At 42.1% G+C, this 22,540-nt stretch overlaps 1 protein-coding gene across 1 annotated transcript; it reads left to right on the top strand.

Moving 5' to 3' along the window:
• Window positions 1-11,099: 11,099 nt before the first annotated feature.
• Window positions 11,100-12,866, top strand: LOC145402719 (zinc finger MYM-type protein 1-like). The gene has a single exon (XM_080274687.1). The coding sequence runs from the start codon at window positions 11,100-11,102 to the stop codon at window positions 12,864-12,866; it is 1,767 nt and encodes a 588-aa protein (XP_080130813.1).
• Window positions 12,867-22,540: the final 9,674 nt, after the last annotated feature.

The raw sequence follows: 22,540 nt of genomic DNA, 5'->3' as shown, positions 1-22,540 counted from the left end.
ACGCACTACGGGACGAATGTGAAGGGAAGGCAGAGAGGGAAGTAGATGAGAAGGACGGTGAGGGAACTTCCAGTACAGGTAAGTATAAACAGAACAAGAAAGGTAAGAAAAATGTTGTTGTTGCTGGAGACTCCCAGGTGAGATATCTGAACAGGGCCATGTATACTCCACTCGCTAAACATGTGTGTCTTCCAGGGGCCAGGGTGGCTAATGTGGTAGATAAAATTTCAAATATCGTAAAGGAAAGTGGTGACAAACCCACTGTGTGCCTCAGTGTAGGAGGCAATGATATTAGTATCCGTAAGAGTGAGGTACTGTGGAAAAGGTACAAGTTGATGTTAGAAAAGGTTAGGGAGAGGGGAGGAACCCCTGTAGTGCTTGGTGTTTTACCAAGGTGGCGGGTTGGAAGGGAATGGTTGAGCAGGGCAATAGGGTTTAATTGCAGCCTTGAAAGGTATTGCAAAGATAATGCAATACCTTTCATAGACAGCTGGGACCGGTTTTATGGACGAAGTGCCTTGTATAGTTGGGATGGGACTCATCTTAGCAGGCAAGGAGTTACTGTTTTAGCTGGAATGATAGATAGGGAGTTGGAGGGATTTTTTCGAGATTGAGAAGTAGGTGTACAGGAAGATGCAGCAACTACAGTCAGAAATCATTATTACCATGTTTGGATAGTTGCATCGATACTTGCAAAATTAAGAACAAAAGTTCAACCAATAGTGTAGATACATCCACTCAGGCACCTCAAATTGAGCAGGCGATGATAGATGATAGAACAAGCGATGATAGAAGGGCGATAAGCGATAGTATAAAAAATTGTTATATTAGTAAAGTAAAGAGTTTCCCAGTTAGTAATAAAATAAATAACAGTAATTGCCAAGGTAAAGGCATAACTACTCGTAATAATCTGAAAGTGTACTACACAAACAGCCGGAGTTTACGTAATAAAATGGATGAACTGAGGGCTTTAATTTGTACAGAGAAAATAGACATTGCCGTTATTAGTGAAACTTGGATGAATACAGACACTCGAGAATTTTTAGCAGAATATCAGATAAAAGGCTATAATATTTTTGTGTCAAACCGTCAGGGAAGAAAGGGGGGAGGGGTAGCTATTTATGTAAAGGATTCATTAAACTGTTACAATAAAGCAGACATTAAAGTAAATAGGGACACAGAAAGTGTCTGGGTTGAAATTAGTAACAATAGGGAGAAATTAGTCTTAGGAGCAATTTACAGATCTCCTAAATTAAGTAGAGCTGATAGTAAATACCTCTGGGAGGAAATGAGGAAAGCATCACAGTCCAGCTTAGTAATAATTGTTGGGGACCTTAATCTACCAAGGATAGATTGGAGAAATCAGACAGGAGATGCAGAGTCAGAGGAATTTCTAGAGGTAGTACAGGATAATTTCCTTTATCAGTATATCAGGGAGCCCACCAGAGGTAATAATATACTAGATTTGGTTTTAGCTAATAAAGAAAATATCATTAGCGATATAGAGGTTGGTGGACGACTTGGTAATAGCGATCATGAAGAAATTAAGTTCAAATTTATTTGGGATGTCTGTTCCACTGAAAATACCTCCACCGTTCCTAATTTTCGTCTAGGAGATTTCGATGGCTTAAGAGCTTATTTTCGAACGGTATTCCACAGGGAGATTAGCTATTTGAGGGAATGTCAGGTTAGTGGGGATCCCCAGGTCATAGGTCAGGCGCAGGAAGCACGTGGGGATGTCCGTCAGGTGTCTGTGAGGGGGAGGTGGTAGATAGGAATGTAGTCCACGTGACGGAAATTAACTCAGCTCCAGTACCAAACAGACGTTCGACCAGTGAGAAGTATAACGAGTTAATAAATATAATATACGGAGGCCAAGATAGATATATTCCTTCAAAACCGTTTAGAACTAACAATTCAGAACCAAGATGGTTAAACAACAGATTAAAATCTCTCATAGGCCAAAGGAAAGGAATATATAGAAAAATAAAACGTGGAGAGGAACACTTACGTAACCGGTACACAATTTTAAATAGAGAAGTAAAGAGGGAGATAAGAAAAGCAAAGAGAAGTTATGAAATTAAGGTTGCAAGTGAATCAAAAGTAAACCCCAAGGGTTTTTATCAAATGTACCGAACGAAAAAATAAAGATAGGATAGGACCACTCAGAACAGAATCAGGTGACATTACCAGTGAAGATAAAGAAATGTGCTCCATCCTAAATAATTATTTCATATCAGTATTCACCAAGGAAAATCTAAGCCTTGTCCCTCAAGCAGCAAATATTTACCATGAGAATACGGAAAATATTCTTAGCAAAATAACCATTAGTAAGGAGGACGTATTGAAAGAAATTAACAAGTTAAAACCTCAAAAATCGCCAGGTCCGGACGATATATATGCAAAAATTATAAAAGAAACCAAAGAAGAATTATGTCAGCCACTTTTAACGTTATTTAATGACTCTTTAAGTTCAGGAGAAGTTCCAGAGGCGTGGAAAACCGCAAACGTAGTGCCCATCTTTAAAAAGGGTGATAAATCAGCTGCGTCGAATTATCGTCCGATAAGTCTAACGTCTATAGTAGGAAAAATGTTAGAGTCAATTTTGGCAAATAGGATTAGAGAACACTTAGAAAGATTTAATCTTATAAACGAAAGTCAGCACGGATTCAGGCAAGGACGATCCTGCCTCACAAATTTGTTGTCATTCTACTCGGAGGTCTATGAGGCAGTAGATAGCGATAAAGCTTACGATGTTATTTATCTGGACTTTAGTAAAGCTTTTGATAGAGTCCCACACGAAAGGTTAGTTAGAAAGGTTCGAGCACACGGTATAGACGGCGATATCTTAAAATGGATAGAATCTTGGCTGAAAGGACGAAAGCAGAGAGTATTAATAAATGGAACTAAGTCGGACTGGGGATTAGTAACTAGCGGTGTACCACAGGGTTCAGTACTCGGTCCCTTATTATTTATCATATATATAAATGATCTAGACTTAGGAGTCAATAGCAGAATCAGCAAATTTGCCGACGATACAAAAATAGGGCGTATCATTAACTCAACTGACGATTGCCATAACTTACAAAAAGACCTCGATACATTGTCCAAATGGTCTAAAACTTGGCAAATGGAATTTAACGTTGAAAAATGTAAAGTACTTAACGTAGGCAAGACCATTGGAGATACTAAATACAGCTTAGATAACAAAGAAATTAGCAAATCTGAATGCGAGAGAGATCTAGGAGTTATGATTAGTAACGACCTTAAACCTAGGCAACAGTGCATTAATGCGAGAAATAAAGCAAATAGGGTCCTAGGATTTATTTCGAGAAGCGTGAGCAATAGATCATCTAAAGTAATACTGAAACTTTATCTAGCATTAGTAAGGCCACATTTAGACTACGCAGTACAATTTTGGTGTCCTTACTATAGAATGGATATTAATTCGTTAGAAAATGTACAGAGAAGAATGACTAAAATGATACATGACGTCCGGAACCTGTCATATGAAGACAGACTGAAAAGACTAAGTCTGCATTCGCTAGAGAGGCGTAGAGTAAGGGGAGACTTAATTGAGGTTTTTAAGTGGATGAATGGTATAAATAAGGGAGATATTAGCAAGGTACTTAAAGTGAGCATACAGGATAGAACTAGAAATAATGGTTTCAAACTAGAAAAATTCCGTTTCAGTAAGGAAATCGGTAGAAATTGGTTTGGTAATACAGTAGTAGACGAATGGAATAAGCTACCTAGTAAAGTAGTTGCTGCCTCTTCCATTGAGAGTTTCAAGCATAGGCTAGATAAGCATATGACAAAAAAGGGGTGGATATAGAATAAAGAAAATATTATAACCAATACTAATTCAAAAATAAATTTTCTTTTCAGGTTACACTATGATAGTCTCTATTCTCCTTTCACACTTTCCTGTAAAATGTCCACGCCAGTTTTTCTATACGGCGTGGTGTTCTTTCTGACTTTTTCCTGCCGGCTTCGGCTGGAGGGTTTGGAGGGCGGGGGAGAGCCTTCTTCTTTGCTATCCTTATCTCATTCTAGTAGTTCAGTTACTCTTCTAGGAGCTGCCTAGCATGGGCCAACCGGCCTACTGCAGTTATCCTCTCTTCTTATGTTCTTATGTTCTTCCAGCCTATCTAATTACCTTACCACCTACATACTTACCTACCTACATGCCTGTTTCCCAATCCATCCAACTACCTATGTACTCAAGCATCAAAATGCCTACCCACCCACCTACCGACCTGCTCACCTGCGCCCACCTATCCACTTACCTACTTACCTGCTTACCGACCTACGCTCCAACCTACATGTCAGCCTGCCCACCTGCCTCTTACACACCTGTCTACACACGGTACCTACCAACCAACCTGTCTACCTTCTTAACTACCTGTCTAAATACATACCATTTTATCTATCTGCCCACTTACCTGTCAACCCACCTACCTCCCTGTCTTGCTACCTACCTACCTGCCTAACTGTCTACTTACCTACCTGCCAACCAACATACCTCTGTCTTCCTACCCACCTACTAATCTACTTACCTACCCACTCAACCTCCTACTTTTCTACCTATCTACTTATCCACCCACCCAGCTATCTAAATACCCAAGTACTCATTTACCAGCTTCACTGTCTATCTACCTACCTGCTCCTACCTACCTACCTACCTACCCACTCACCTACCTGTATGTCTTCTTACTTGCTTAAGTACTCACCCACCCACCTGCGTAAATGTGTAAATACATATCCACTCACCTACCTGCTTGCCTATCTACCTACCTCCCTACCTGTCTACCTACCTAACTGTTTGCCACTTACCTAGCCACCCACTCACCTTCTTATCTACCTACCTAACTACCTACCCAGCCACCCACATAACTACTGTATCAAAATACCCACTCACTCACTCACCTACCTGCCTGCTAACCCACCCACCAACTTATCCACCTACCTACCTACCAACCTACCTATTCAGTCATTGGTCTACCTACCTGCCTAGCTACCCACATGTGAACCTACCTACCTTCTCACCCACCCACCCACTTCCTCACCCACTCACTCACTCTCCCACCCACCCTCATCTACTCATTCACCCACCCACCCTCATACCTACCCTATCTACCTACACATCCACACACCTTGCTACATACACACACACATACATACACACAATTCCATTCATAAATTCGTACTACACCCAAGAAGGCAGGCACGAGCAGCGTTCCAGTCTTCCCAGACGACAGGTTACTGCCCCGAATCTCCCACCATATACTGTCAGCAGCATAACCAACCTCAGCCCCATCTTTAGGTGGCAATGATGATGAGGACCGTGATGATGATGATGGTAGCCTTAATATAGGAATGTAATGTAGTCAGGGGCCTAAACCCACATGAATTCTGGATGGCTGGGACAGAAACGCCCTTGAGCCTCTCTCTAACTTTTTTTTTTTTTTTAATCTGTCGGAACTGGTCCCCTCACACAGCGTTAATACTAATGTCGTGGCTGCATGAAATTTGATGAGTCGTAGTTAAGAAGTAGAAATGTGTCTCCTTGGTTACTAGTCAGACCAAGACTTATCAACAACCTACACTAAACCATCAACTAAGCTGCAAGGGGTTAGGGATCTTTCCCAGGTGAACAAAAACCAAAAAAAAACAAAAAACAGGGTGGTCCATATATAACTCTCCTACTCCACTTCACTGGATGATTTTTGGTGCGTTGCGGGGACGGTGCAGTCAGCGCTGTCAATGATATCCTGTATCGTTTATTTATTTCCTAAACCCATCACCACACCCACACCCATCACCACACCCACACCCATCACCACACCCACACCCATCACCACACCCACACCCATCACCACACCCACGGCCATCACCACACCCACACCCATCACCACACCCACACCCATCACCACACCCACACCAATCACCACACCCACACCCATCACCACACCCACACCCATCACCACACCCACACCCATCACCACACCAACGCCTATCACCACACTCAACCCATCACCACACCCACACCCATCACTACACCCACATCCATCACCACACCCACACCCATCACCACACCCACGCCCATCACCACACCCACGCCCATCACCACACCCACGCCCATCACCACACCCACACCCATCACCACATCCACACCCATCAACACATCCACGCCCATCACCACACCCACACCCATCACCACATCCACGCCCATCACCACACCCACACCTATCACCACACTCACACCCATCATCACATCCACGCCCATCACCACACCCACGCCCATGACAGCATGAGCCGTCCCCACAACACACAGGATACCACCAAGTGAAAGCTATTCAAGTGCTGTTTACAAACCATCCTGTATTAACAGTGTCACACTAACGCAGGAATACTGCATGTACAGTTGCAGCCTCCTCCTCCTCCTCCTCCTCCTCCTCCTCCTCTCTCTCTCTCTCTCTCTCTCTTTGCTCTAGGATAGTCTGAACGTGAACACAGTGGACTGCAGGCTGAAGCTGCCCTTTTCCTGCAGTCCACCATCCACCTTTCGGGAGACAAGGAGAGAGCTGAGGGACATCTGTTTAACCAGGCAAAGGAGTTGCTTGGCCACACTGTGTCACCACGAGAAGGCGTCCCTCACCAGCGACTAAATAAATAACAGAAAAAGCTAAACTGGGAGAAACTGGCAAATTCAGCTTTAATGGAAGGCACTGGAACTTCAGTAAGCTATATTATATACCTATATCAATCTATCTATTTATATTGGTCTAAAATTTCCATCTCTCCATCTTGAATGCTGAGTTATAATAAGAGATTAACACAAGAATATGATGGGGGGTGAGAGACTGACGAGGAGTGTATGTGAGTGAGGTGGAAGGGGGGAGAGGGAGGGGGAGGCCGAGGATGAGATGATGGGATGGAGTGGAGAGGTATATGAGAGAGGGGTGTGTGAGTTGGGAGCAGGGCAGTGAAATGGCGGGGGACAGGGCGACGTGGAGGCGATACGTTTGTGGTCACCCCGTACGGGATTAAAGCGTCTGGCAATAGATAGATCGATGATGCAAGTCTCGAAGAAGCGCTATGGAAAGGAAGAGGAGCCGCAATAGTGTCTTCTACCACTGATCTACATGAAGTAAGCTGCAATGGAACGAAAATCTAGGCCAAGTTATGGTGAGAGAACTCTAGCTTCCTCAAAATTTGCAGTGCAAATTATAGGTAAAATGTTGTGATATTTTTGGCAAACACTTGTAGTTATAACGATGAGTTCTTGCATCTCATTACTGTATACAGCTGGTGTCCTACTTAGCGATGCTGGAGAGGGACGCCTTCACGTGGTGGCACCAATGTGACTGGTGGAGCTGCTTGGTTATACAAAAGTCCCTTATTCCTCTCCCAATCCCCCGAAAGGTGAAGGGTGCACTGCAGGAGAAGAGCAACTTCAGCCTGCATTCCACCGGGCTCACGTCAACATGAGCCTACGTAAGTGAGGATTAGATATGTCAAAAATACTATGTAAAATAGACCATAAAGTAATGCGGAACCAAGCTTTACCAGTGGAAAATTATGTTAATTACACTTAGAGATACTCCATCATTTGTTAAAAGCAGAGGTGTGGTGTATATGTTCAGAGGTGTGGTGTATGTATCTCTCTAGCTCTGTATCTACCAGTCAATAAATGACTGGGGGTGTAGATGGATGGATGAATGAGGAAGTATTAATGGATGAATGAGGAGGTGTTCATGGACGAATGAGGTGATGTGGCTAGATGAATGAGGTGTGGATCAGTGACAAGCGATGTCTGTTAAATGGAGGTGAGAGGTGTGGAAGGGGAGGTTTGGATACGTCTCTAGTAAGTAAACACACACACACACACACACACACACACACACACACACACACACACACACACACACACACACACACACACACACACACACACACACACACACACACACACACACACACACACACGCACGCACGCACGCACGCACGCACGCACGCACGCACGCACGCACGCACGCACGCACGCACGCACGCACGCACGCACGCACGCACGCACACACACACACACACACACACACACACACACACACACACACACACACACACATATTCTCTCATTCTCCTTTATCCCCACAAGGCCAACCCAACCAGCGTTTACTGAAGCTTAATATTACTGTAGGGTTGTCTAAGCCATGAGAGGACTAATGATGTCAGTATTATCAGGCTCCTATGACCCACATTTACCTGAATATCATCATCTTGGGTTAGGTGGAACAGACCATGACAAGATTAATTTTCTCTCTCTCTCTCTCTCTCTCTCTCTCTCTCTCTCTCTTTGTATGTATGTATGTTTGTATTCATCTATCTATCACAAGTGCCAATGATACGAATCAGTTTTTCTATTAAAATCACATGCCCTTCTGTTTCCACAACTGAACCATCCAGAATTGGTCTCTCTCTCTCTCTCTCATCTACTTGTTTGTCTCCATCTCCATCTATCTGCCTGTCTGTCTACAGTACATAACTCTTTTATCCATCTTTTCATCTATCTTTCTATCCATCTTTCTCAATATCTCTCTACCTACATAACTATCTATGTATCCGTGTGTGTCTCTATCTGTTATAAATATTTTCTTGATTTGTTTTATGTATATGCTTTCTTGAAATATACAAACCGTTGCCTCTCAATATATACCCCCCTATTTCACGTTAATAAATATATCTTTCCTTTCACTGAAAATACATGTCCTGTGTAATAGTTTACCCTCATTTTTTTTTTTATCTGTTTGCCTGTCTCTTCCTTTATTTCCGTATCTCTCTCTCTCTCTCTCTTCATAGATATATACGTCAAACAATAATGTAGGTTAAAAGCACATGACCTACTGTATAACAATTCCATCACCCCCTGCCTCCCTTCACCCCTCCCCCTCTCTCAAGACTCAAACAAAAATAGAAATCTGTCTCTCTCTAAAAATAGTGAACTCTTTCAATATATCCGGGTTGCATTATAGGGTAGCCATCACCCGCTCATCTCCCTAATGGAACTCGGATTTAAGCCACCTACCATAGGAAAACTGGGCCCATTATGTTCTGCTCTCTCTGCTATTTATCTATCTGTTTGGCTGTCTATCTGGACATATTTTTAGCTGTTCGTCTGTCTGTCTGTATATCCATCTATCTGACTGTGAATGTCTGGATGGTTCTGTATGATTGTATTTATCTGATTAAGCTATATAATTTTATTTACAGCTGTATATATATGTACAGTACCGTACTATCCAACCTAGATAAATATATATGTACTCATGTATTTACTGTATGTATGTATGTTTGTACGTATGTACTGTATGTATGTTTATGTATATATATACTTCATCTATCTATACAACATAACATTTATCTTTATCTACGTATGATTAAGTTTATGTATCTGATTATGTATACTCGCATGCATCAGTCATCCCATCTGTTTCATTGTATTTCTCAAGATTTTATCTGCCTACTTACCTATATTTTCACCACGTTATATATATATATATATATATATATATATATATATATATATATATATATATATATATATATATATATATATATATATATATATATATATGAGCCTCAGTGGCAAAGTGTGCGTTTTCGTACACTGAAGAACGAGGGTTCGCGCCCCGCCAGGGTAATAAACTTTGGGAGCGTTCTCCGGCCACGTACTACATAGGCGGACATAAGGGGTGCTGTGGTTGAACCAGTGTCGCTTACTATAAAATATGCTTGCACCCAGTCGGCTTGCGAGGGCCGATTACGCTTGGTTCACAGACTACACACACGTCCAAAGCCACTCCAACAATACAATTACACTTACAAGCACTTCTCACCCTACATACAGTCTCTACCAGACAGCCTATGCCACTGGGTAGAGATACATTGGCTGTATCGTCCTTGCTTCGGTTGGGATAGGTCGGTCCTGCAGTGGACCTTAACAGCTGATGATGATGATCAGTGGCGGCGCCAAGGGGGGGCTTGGGGGGCTGAAGCCCCCCCAATAATGAGCCAAGCCCCCCCATCAGCCCCCCCAATATTGCCAGATTCCAAAGGCGAATTTAGGCAGGACGTCCCTTATTTGAACTTTCAATTTTGTATTACTATTTACAAATAATACACAAAAGTTGACGAAACGAAGTGTTATAAGTTTAGGAAAAGATTCAAGACAATAGATTAAATCGTGATTATTATTTTTAGCTGTTAGCATTTAGCAGATTCTGAATGATAGTAATTTCACGGAAATTACGGAAAATTTATCAGTTGACTCAACTTCTAAGGAAAACTTCCAGCCTAGTTCTAATACTAAGGGTAACTTATGTTATAATATATTCTGTGAAATTCTTGTAATTCAGATGGTTAGTTTACATATCCTATAATGAAAATGATAAGTGAAAGTAAAATACAGCATTATTTTACTAAACTACATTAGCCATTCTTTTAGTGTATTACGACTGTACGATTATTATCTCGTCTTCAGAAATATAATTGAATGTCGATTATGTCATAATTCGAGGCAGGAAGTTAATAAATTTGAATATATTTGATTAAAATGAAGTAAAGGATTCACACTGCTATAGCGCCTACATGGTCCTAGGCTCCTAGCCTAGCCCAGCATTCACGAATCGAGTGCACGATGAGCCATTACTGTTCGATTCCTGTCAGCTACCAGACCAGTCTACCACGCGACGCGGTTGTGTGTAGATCTCCGAGTCTGTTGGCTGTTAATTGCTTAGTGCAGTAGACACTGAATTACTGAGCAGCTGAGCTTATTAGTTGTGGTTTTCGTCTTGCACTGATTTACAGGTATGGTGTAAGTTGATTTTTTTTCTACTTAAAAATGTATATAGGCTACTATAAGATTATAAGAAGCTGTGGAAGGAAGAATAAAATAGTGTGAAAATATCTGGTCTGTTGTAATGCTAATATGCAGTTTTATGCTTCTGTGATCTGTGTGCTTGTTTATGCTGTTTTCCCTGTTTATGAAAGTAACTGATGGTGGTTTATCATATTTGATCACATAGGCCGGGTTGATCATGGAACGCTACCTGTTACCCAAGATTCCCAAGAAGAGGCTGCGAGATGATGATCCTCCTACAGACACACCTGCTGTTAATGAGGACCTGGACAGTGGTGATCGTGATTGTGAGTCTGCAGCCTTATTAGGTGAGGCTAGTGCAGAACCCCAGCCACAAGAGGGCACTTCTCACATCCATGGTGAGAAACTACTACCTGGACCCAAGGACCTGAGCCAGCTTCCAGATAGTGGTCCCACCTGTCCAGACTTGAAGAGATACCCAGCCACAGAATACAGTGGCCAGTCAAGGTCATTCAACAAGAACTGGCGTGATCATCATTCGTGGCTGGAGTACTCCACGACCCTAGATGCTGCATTCTGCTTTGCATGTCGTCATTTCGGTCATGTACACTTAAGCAAATGTGAGAAGTCCTTCACCCATGACGGCTTTCGGAACTGGAAGAAGGCAACCTCATCTCTGAAGTCTCATGATAATTCAGCAGGACACAAGTTTTCTATGCAAGCTTGGGCGGAGTTTAAGATGCAGAAAACAACAGGTTCTAGGATCCTACATGCTTTTAATACCAACCATGAAAAAACTGTAAAGGAAAACAGACATTACATTAGAGCAGTAATAGACGTACTGCTCTACACAGCCTGCCAAAATGTTGCCCAAAGAGGTCACAAGGAAGACACTGATTCTGGCAACAAAGGTAACTTCCTGGAACTGCTGGACCTGATTTCCAGGTATGATGACATTGTCAAAAAGAAATTGAGTGGTGGTCCTGGCAATGCTAAATATACGCACCACGATATCCAAAATGAACTGCTCGCCATCATAGCTTCAATAATCAGAGAGGACATCAGCAACGAGGTCCTAAGAGCAGAGCATTTTGCCCTAAGGGTGGATGAGACCAAGGATGTCAGCAAACAAGAACAGCTGTCCATTGTGGTGAGGTATCTCCACAAACAGAGCCTTCATGAGGTGTTCCTTGACTTCACAGCAGCCGAGGGTCTGGATGCAGACTCATTTCTCAACAAGATCTTGGAGACCCTGGCCAAATGTGGTATTGACCACAACGCCTGCACTGGCCAGTGCTACGATGGAGCTGCAGTCATGTCAGGGCACATCAGTGGTATACAGGAGAGGTTTAGGAGAAAGGTACCACAGGCTGTGTATGTCCACTGTTATGCTCACAGGCTCAACCTTGTGCTCGTTGATTGTGTACACAATATCCAGGCTGCAGCAGAGTTTTTTGTGGCTATACAGAGCTTGTACAAGTTCTTCTCTACGTCAGTAGTACATGAAGAATTTATAAAGGTGCAAAAAGAATTAAATCCCACAAGGCAGCACATACAGTTGAAGCAACTGTCTGACACAAGATGGACCTCCCAACATGCTGCTTGTCTGGCAGTGAAAAGAACCCTACCTGCCATAGTGACAACCTTGAAACGTCTCATGGAGGGAGACAATGCACACAGAGCCACTGAGGCAAAGGGCCTGTGCATCCTGCTAGATCAGCAATTTGTGACAATTCTGATGGCCATGGAAAAAGTGTTACTGATGACCAAACAACTGTCAAACCACCTCCAGTCACATGACCTTCAGCTGGCCTCTGCAGAGGACTTGATGCAGTCTGTCATGTCTGGACTGACAGAAATGAGGACTGAAGCTGCCTGGAAGGAGTTAGAGGAGGCTGCTGAGGATTTGTGCAAGGTAGTTGGGATACGCACTGAGACTGAGCGTCCAGGTAGACAACGATCTGCTCCCAGGACACCTGGATGAATTCATCATAACATCCAGTACAGGTCAGAGGGATGGAGCTATACCAGATGCCAGGAGAAGGACCTTCTATGCCATCATAGATAGAATGCTCAATGAGCTGAGCAGGCGATTTTCATCTGATGCCTGTAATGTTCTGATGGGTGCTGCTGCCTTGAATCCTAAGCACATTACATTTCTGGACAAAAAAGCGCTGTCAGGAATGGCAGCCAATTATGGAGTGGCAGAGGGTGATCTTGCAGTGGAGGTCCACCAATTGACAAGACTAATAGCTAGGAAGAGAGACAATGGCCTGGAAGTGTCCACACCACTTGAGCTCGCAGCCATGCTGGAGCCATACAAGGACGCCTTTATAGATCTGTATAAACTTGTATGCATTGCAGTGACCCTCCCTGTCACCTCAGCTGCCTGTGAGAGGAGCTTCTCATGTCTGAAACTCCTCAAGACATACTTGAGGAACAGCAGTGGCAACAACCGCACCAGCAACCTTGCTGTAATATCAATTAATTCTAGGAGGGCCAAACAGCTGAACATTGATGCCATTATAGACACATTTGCTGCCAATCACCAGAACAGGCGCATAGTTTTAAAGTAACGTGACAGTCGTTACACCTTGATTTAAAAATTCTTCTGATTCTTCAGATTGTATGAACTTCATAACATAGAATTTTTTTCTGTCATGTTAACTGCTTGCTTACACATGATGTCTAAATTAATTGAGTTAAACTTCAATCTTATGGAATAAACTGGAAATAATAAATGTTATTATGTTGCGTATACATTAATCTGAATTTCCTTGCTAGTTTTATGTCTTTCATTTGGCAGAATTTTTGATGAGATAAGAAATGTTATACATTAACACCGCAGTTTCAAAGAGTACAGGTGTCTAAAATGAACCTCAGTACATTCGGATATTATGAATATGTACATACCAATTTTCCATCAACACTTCAGTTTGATGACATTTTGTGAAGCCCCCCCACATTTTACCCCAGCCCCTCCTCAGCCCCCCCAATGAAAATTTCCTGACGCCGCCACTGATGATGATCTATCTATCTATCTATCTATCTATCTATCTATCTATATATATATATATATATATATATATATATATATATATATATATATATATATATATATATATAGGGTATCTCATACATCTGGAATCATGTGGAATAATATATCATCATCATCATCATCATTATCCAATCCCACGTTGCCCCATGAGAAGCGTAGAAGCCCGGGGCTAGGCAAGTTGTTCGTGACAATTAAGATGAGAGTGACCAGCCTCACTCATCCCTGAGTGGCGTTACGTGAGCAATAAACCCCAACCACCCCTTGGATAGCCGTAATTATCAACTTAACCACCAGGCGCCAAAATTTGGTTATATTGTTACCACCTAGCGTAGAAAATGGTTTCCTGGTGTACAGGAAACCATATAATAATAATAATAATAGTAATAATAATAATAATGGTAATAATAATAATAATAATAATAATAATAATAATAATAAATAATATCCTTATTCTTATTCTTATTCATATTCTTGCTATTATTCTTATTATTGGCCCAAGATGTAGACTGGGTGTCTCTCTGAACTAATGTAACATTAACCATGCTGGATACACTGAGCACGCTTTGTGAATAAAGCTTTTGTATCGCCAGTTTGTGTTGTTTTTCCTACGTGTCCTGACTTCTGGCACACCCGTGTTTTGAAGTACATAAATAAATATACAGAAACATAAATAAATACATATCTCTTCACTATACAGAAACATAAATAAATACATATCTCTTCAATATACAGAAACATAAATAAATACATATCTCTTCAATATACAGAAACATAAATAAATACATATCTCTTCCTTATCATTTAAATGTCCTTTTATTCATCTATTTACCTATTATTATATCTGTCTACGTGTCTGCTCATCTATCTTTTTTGTTCTTGTGTACCTATCCATCTGCCCGTTTCTGTCTATCTGTTCCCCTGCAGATCCAGTTGTCTATCTTTGTACTGATCTATATACCTGCTTGTATATTTACCACTCCAGTATGACTCTTAAGCTGCATAAAGTCGTCTGGCGATAGCATGAATAATATAACAATGATATTCAGTGCCAAAGATACTGTTCCTTTCGTACAAATAAAATCCATTCGATCATCCTTGCTATTAAGGTGTCTGCCAATCAACCAGACTCTATAAACAAACAGACTGACATGTCTTGCTCTGTACTATTCCCTGATATTCAATCTCTTCGCTTATAAAATGAATGTCATCATTTACACTCTTACAAGTTACTTTATATTCACATCTTTTTATAACAATGTAATGGACACTATTTTCTATGGCAATTTTAGCCCCCTCGAATCCACTGAAGTATTCTTTTGTTTATTTTTGCCAACACCAGGCTTTTTTTTTTTTTTTTTTTTTCATCATAGCAGGGATACTTTGAACTGGAAAGGTTAGAAGGCAGCCTTCATTAACCATCAGTCTGGTGTAGCAAGAATAAATCACAACAGACGTCACCGCAGTGAAGCGGCTAAGATAAAGATAATTGGTGGAAACTACTCGTATAGCCCTGCCATAGGAAAAGGCAAATTCCAATGAAATATAAAGTAATGTAATAGCCACTGTCAGAGATTAAGTAATTGTAGTGGGTTTGGTTTAACTTGACGGAAATAGGGTATTCTCACATGCTGAGTACTGTCGTGGTTGCTAGAAAATTCGGTGTTTTAGTTATGAAGTTGTAATGAGTCTCCGTGGTTACTAGTGAAATCAGCCGTCCAGTGTGACTATGCTTAGTCATCAAATACGTTAAACAGGGTTATGGATCTGTGTTAAGTGAGAACAAAGGCGGTATAATCAGAGCAGCGTAACAGCCAACGTCACTGGAGTTCCAGAGATACATAATTATAAAGAATTACAAGTACTCATACAGTGGTGGCATAACAACAGGCAATTACCATGACCAACAACACTCTGAAAAACCATATCCTTCCTCAGGCTGACATTTACATTCTGGTATAAGAATTTTAAGCACTTTACACCAGCGACGTACTCTGTTTTTTAACCGCATTTTTGCTATTTCCCAGCCATTCTGTTCACCTTAGATCGGATTTTTCTAACTGGAGGTTATGAATACAACCTCCATTTACCCCTGCACTGCCAAGGGCTGCCCTTACACTGAATTAAATCAACTGGTGGCAGCAACACCAGCACAATATACGTCACAGGACTGAATGGGTGAAGGGAATAGCCCGTGATCAAGAGTCATCATGGGGGAAAAAAAAAAAGTCTCCAGTTAACTGAGGCATACAGCATATTCTGAAAAATAAAAAAGACTGATTTAACTACTTGCCTCCTATGGCATGTAATTTACGATATTCTTGTCATCATCTGTCGATTTTATTCAGCTTATGAGAAACCTTTGGAACAAGGGAGTTAGATACAGCCTTCAATAACTCTCTTAACAAATCGGGTGCCCTCTTCAATCTCAAAAGAAAGTAAATCGTCTGGTTGCAGGAATAACAAAGACGTAAAATATGTCGTCGGGCTAGGGAGATAAGTAATCAATTATATCAGTGGTCTAATAAGCATGCATTGTTTTCTACACGATGGTGACGTATTGTTAAATTAAATTCTTACTATTGCCAAATGATGTTATTCAGCTTAAGACATTCCTTACAATGTGGGACTTGGAAACAATCTCCGTTAGCTCATTCGATGCAGTCTCGTCCTGTATTCTTTATTGATATTATCTCCTGGCCTGTTTTGTTCTGCTGGAAGGGCAACGAAAGAAAAGCGGTATTATCTCGTGTATTTTGATCTCTCTGAAAAATCACATGTTATCGTTAAACTCTTCAACCGGAGGACGGTTTCTTTGTTTTATCAATGACAGACTACCTTAAGCTTACGAGTCACCACTCACAGCGAAGAGGTTAAAGGAGACTACTTTCTGACCTCTCGTTTTTTTTTTTCATAATCTAAATAACACTGTGTGGAGGCAGCAAGAACAGAACTAAAAGAAAATCCTCGAGGTGAAAGATTTACACTGTCTACTGGATGTGCAGCTGAGGGGAAATAAACTAGGAGGTCGAGATCTAAATCACGTCTCTGTTAGTTCCCCTCCACACCTCACAAAGTTTTTCCACAACTGTTTTCCAGCTACTTTCCTACACACCGTCCAACAAACACGTCCATTATCAGCGAAAGGTCAGGCACTGGGTGTAGGAGTCGATATTCGGTATTCGGATATTTACATACAAACAACTGGCTAATTTTAGTACCTGGAAATATCACGCTGCGCTCTCTAAACTGCCGGTATGAACACAAATTTCAATGACTGAGGTAATGAACTATTCGGAGTTTGAAAAGCATACAAATTTAAAAGAAATATTAAACGACATTCTCCATAAATATTTGTATACATATTAGAGATTATCTTACAACTATACTGGACAGAAAACAAGAGCATTCGTCAACCACATGGACTGCGCAGTGCCATAAAACCGTCGGGCAGTGAGGCTGGGGAGGGGGGGGCGGGGTATGCTGGTAAAGAAGTGGGGGTGGTGAACAAAGACATGGGTGGGATGTTGTTAGGTGGTGGGGGTGGGTCACGGAAGTACAGAAGATCCCTGAAACTGTGTGCTGTAGGATTAATGGTCTGAGTGCAGTCAAGATGTCAAAGTTTTATCCAACCAGAACATAAAAGCAAAATATACTCGTGTTGCTCTCATATACTTGGCGTCTTGTGACGCAAGTAAAACACACACACACACACACACACACACACACACACACACACACACACACACACACACACACACACACACACACACACACACACACACACACACACACACACACACACACACACACACACACACACACACACACACACACACACACACACCATAGTGGCTGAAGTCAGCCCCATTACTCGACAAACATCACAAACATTCACTACTTACAGCCTTCACTGTTTTCTGATTTCTGTTGTTTGTTTAGCCATATACTTCCCATGACAAAAACAGATAATAAAACAAACACAAATAACAGACAGACAAAAAGGCACACAACCTCTCTCTCTCTCTAGGCCGGAGTGGAAGGGAGAATGGGGAAGGTGTAAATATTCATGTCCTATTATAGGTGACATTAAGGAGTGGAGAGGGAGACAAGGGAGGGAGAGAAGGAAGAAAGGGAGGGAAGGGGAGGGAAAGAAGGAATGAAGGAGAGGGATGGAAGAGAAGGGTGGAAAGGAAGGAGGGAAGGGATGGGGGGAAGGAGGGAAGGGATGGGGGGAAGGAGGGAAGGGATGGGGGGAAGGAGAGAAGGGATAGGAGGGAAGGAAAGAAGGGGTGGGAGGGAAGGAAAGAGGGGTTGGGAAAGAAGGAGAGAAGGGGTGTGAAGGAAGGAGAGGAGGGATGGGAAGGAAGGAGAGAAGGGGATGGAGAGAGGAAGAAAAAGGTAGGGAAAGAAATTATATAGAGACGGGAAGCTGAAGAGAAGCGAGAGCAAGTAGAAAGGAACGGCTAAGGAGAGGAAGACTGGGGGAAGGAAACGAAATGAAGAGGAAGGGAAAGAAGCGAAACGAGAATGGAAGGGTGAGAGAGGAATAGACGAGACAGTCAGGAATAAAGAGGAAGAAATGGAAGAGAGAGGGAGGGTCCGAGTGAGAGAAAGGAGGAAAATACGTGAGAGGAAAGATAATTAGAGGAGAGAGAGAGAGAGAGAGAGAGAGAGAGAGAGAGAGAGAGAGAGAGAGAGAGAGAGAGAGAGAGAGAGAGAGAGAATGCAAATTCACGAATAGGAATGCAATTAGCCGTAATGTAATTTACGGGAAATGCAGCTATATGTGCGGAAATGCAATTGTAAATACGGGCATGCAGTGGGACGTAAAGGTATATAACAGAAAACAAAATGAATGCAGATAAATGTAGATGAATGCAGTGAAGAGCAAAGAACTGCAATTAATAAAATAGTATGCTGTTGAGTGTAAACGAATCCAACTGAGTAAGGAATATCGCAAAAAGTAAATGAGTGCAACTGTAAGTGAAGGAATGCAACTGTAAGTGAAGGAATGCAACTGTAAGTGACGGAATGCAACTGTAAGTGACGGAATGCAACTGTAAGTGAAGGAATGCAACTGTAAGTGACGGAATGCAACTATAAGTGAAGGAATGCAACTGTAAGTGAAGGAATGCAACTGTAAGTGAAGGAATGCAACTGTAAGCGAAAGAATGCAACTAAATAAAGGAATATAACTAAGTGAAGGAATGCAACTAAGGTGAGAAATGTAACTGTAAGTGAAGGAATGCATCTGTATTTAAAGTAATACAACTCTAAGTTATCGAATGCAACTGGTAGCAAAAAAAGGAACTAGAAATATTGGACTGCACTTACAATTAAAGGATGGCAACTGGATGGAACGGAATGGGACTGAAAGTAAGGAAATGCAACTGTGACTAAAGGAATGCAATTGTTGGTAAAGCACTGCTGTTGGATATAAAGGAATGGAACTACAATTAAAGGAGTACAGGAATAAAACTGAAAGGAAGGAATGAAAATGAATGAAAATAAATGCAACTGAAGGCAAAGGAACTCAACTGAAAATGAAGAAATGTAATAGTATGTAAGGAAATGCAATTAAAAATAAGAATGAATGTGAAGGCACAGGAGTTAGTTGAAAGTAATGTAAATGGACATCGAGAAATCTGACTGAAAGTAAAGGAATGTAACAAAGATGGTAGCGGAGGGGCGGCGACAGCAGCAGCAGCAGCAGTTTTATCTGAATATGAAACGACCAGACTGCAGGTTGATGCTGTCCCTCTCCTGCAGTTCACCATTACCTTTTGAGAGGTTAGGGAGGGAGATAAGAGGAGTTTGCATAGCCAGCAAACCAGGCAGCAGAACCGCCCACCCACATTATGAAGGTGCCCCTATCCAGGATGGTAGTAAAGGAGTAATCCAGTTAAAAACAGAGAAATACAGTGGAAAGTGTATGTGCTGAACTGAAGGTAATCAAGTGAAACTAAAGACATTCATTCAACTAAATATACAGATATTCAGCTGAAAGAAAATACATTCAAAAGTATGGAGCGCATGTGCAAGAAAATTAGTTCAGCTAAATACGAGCAATGCATATGAATGATGAAGAATGAAATAAAAAGTAGAGGAATGCCATGTATAGTAGACGAATGCAGAGATGAATGCAGTTGAAAGAAGAGTAATTAAATTAAGAAGGGAGTGCAACTGAGAAGAAAGGAGTGTATTTGACATCAAATGAACACAACTGAAAGGAAAAGAATGCAACTCAAATAAGAAAAATACATTCGACAACTACAACACTTCCCTCCCTCCCCTACCCCTCTATCCCTCTCCCATCTTTCTATCCCTATTGCCAGACGGTTTTATTCAGCTTAGGTAAGAGTTCTCACACTAAATGAGTATGATGTGATCTAACTGGCATTTCAGTCTAACAACCTCCAGGTGTTTTTATTCGGCCTAGGGACACCTGTCTTAGTGGAGGGTTGGTAACAATCTCCATTAACCCCTTCAATAGGTAAGGTAAAGACTGGGACGCCATGAGGCGCTTAGCTTCGATGTTTATCTCCGTAACATAGGCCTTTGTGCCTCTGGTGGGTTATTCACACACACTCCTGGGTAACAAGGCCATTGCACCATCCAGGTTACCACACTGATATTCCCCAGATGTTATCCCAGGTACTAATTTTACCGTCCAACTCACAAAGGATGGACGGACAACTTAATCGAGTGACCCCACACCAGGATCCGAATCCTAGCGCTATCACGCCGACAGCCTCGTAGCTGGCGATACTAACCACTCGACCATCATGTACGAAGATGACATATTTTGTTCATGTTGCCACGAGACCATTTTCATTTTGGCCAAGTAAAAGACTTCTCACACAAAACTATCCTGGTACGACTGTACCTCATCCCTCCAGTACAAGAAGTTTCTCCGAACCTAAATAAAGCCACCTGAAGACAGCAATAATAAAATAAGGAAGACGCTATCATAGTGACAGGGTTACGGCAGACACTTACTGTTTGGCGAGTCCCAGTGTACCCCAACAACACGACTCGCAGTACTCGGTTTATTTCCCAAGTGTAAATCAAGGACTACGGGGAACAACTGCTGGCCATTATTTAACACAAGCGGCTGTTACTGTATTCTTAGTTTTCATAAATTAAAATTTTTATCAGCATTTTCGTGGGAAGGTCTACCTCCCTTTTCCTCTCTTCTCCCTTCTCCCTCTCCTTTTTCCTCCCCAGTTCCTCCCTTCCTCTTATACTCTTCCTCCTCCTCGTCTATTTCCACGCCCTCCTGCTTTCTATAGTTCTCCCCCCCCCCTCCTTTTACACCTCCTCTTGACCTTCATCTCCCTCTCTCGCCAATCCCTTCTCCCACTCCCTCACTCTTTTCAGTTCCTTTTCTTTCTTTCCTTTTATCTACCATCCCCCCCCCTTTCTCTCTCTCTCTCTCTCTCTCTCTCACGCCCCCTCTCCACTTAGGGACTGGATGCATTCTGGCTCCAAGCATATTCCAATATATTGTAAACTTTCTTGGTGCTCATTTCCTCGTCAACTGTGTCCATGAGCTGCTGGCTGGCGTATCTAAATTACTACCGTTGGCAATATCTTTATCACGGGGATCAATGGAAAATCTCTCTCTCTCTCTCTCTCTCTCTCTCGTGACTCAGGTATGGTATTATTCATGGTGGTGCAGGTGGGGCGGAGGAAATGATTAACTCGGGTCGATCAGCACCACCATGACCTTTTCCCGGTAGAGAGGTAGGAGAGGAGGAAAAGAAAAGGAGAAGGGAGAGTAAGAGTTATAGGCAGAAAACTGCAGAGGGAGAGAGTGAAATGAGGGGATGGGAAAGGAGGAGGCAGTGGAAGGAGATAGGGAAGGCAAGGAAATGTGGTAGAAATGAGGAAAATAAGGTGAGAGAAATTAGGATGGTGTCAAATGAGGGAAGGAAAGGAAACAAGGAAGGGTAATGGGAAGAGGAAGGGAGGGAGGAAGAATGCGCAATAAGGAGAATGAGGGAAAAGAGTGGAGGGGAGGAAGATGGAAGGGAGGAATCCTAACTTGTAAGTCACAAAAGAAAAGCTTATAATCTCTGTTCTTAAAGACTGAAATGTTATTTTTTATAATATATTTGATTTGCCCCCAACACACACACACACACACACACACACACACACACACACACACACACACACACACACACACACACACACACACACACACACACACACACACACACACACACACACACACACACACACACACACACACACACACACACACACACACACACACACACACACACACACACACACACACACACACACACACACACACACACACACACACACACACACACACACACACACACACACACACACACACACACACACACACACACACACACACACACACACACACACACACACACACACACACACACACACACACACACACACACACACACACACACACACACACACACACACACACACACACACACACACACACACACACACACACACACACACACACACACACACACACACACACACACACACACACACACACACACACACACACACACACACACACACACACACACACACACACA

Source organism: Coenobita brevimanus, chromosome 58 (assembly GCF_032717465.1).
Source record: "Coenobita brevimanus isolate Jiangsu-jjx chromosome 58, ASM3271746v2, whole genome shotgun sequence".
NCBI lineage: Eukaryota > Metazoa > Arthropoda > Malacostraca > Decapoda > Coenobitidae > Coenobita > Coenobita brevimanus.
This window is presented reverse-complemented; position numbering and strand designations above follow the sequence as displayed.

Bases quoted from the DNA above. Each gene is read 5' to 3' on its own strand.
- LOC145402719 (XM_080274687.1), top strand. From the start codon at position 11,100: ATGGAACGCTACCTGTTACCCAAGATTCCCAAGAAGAGGCTGCGAGAT.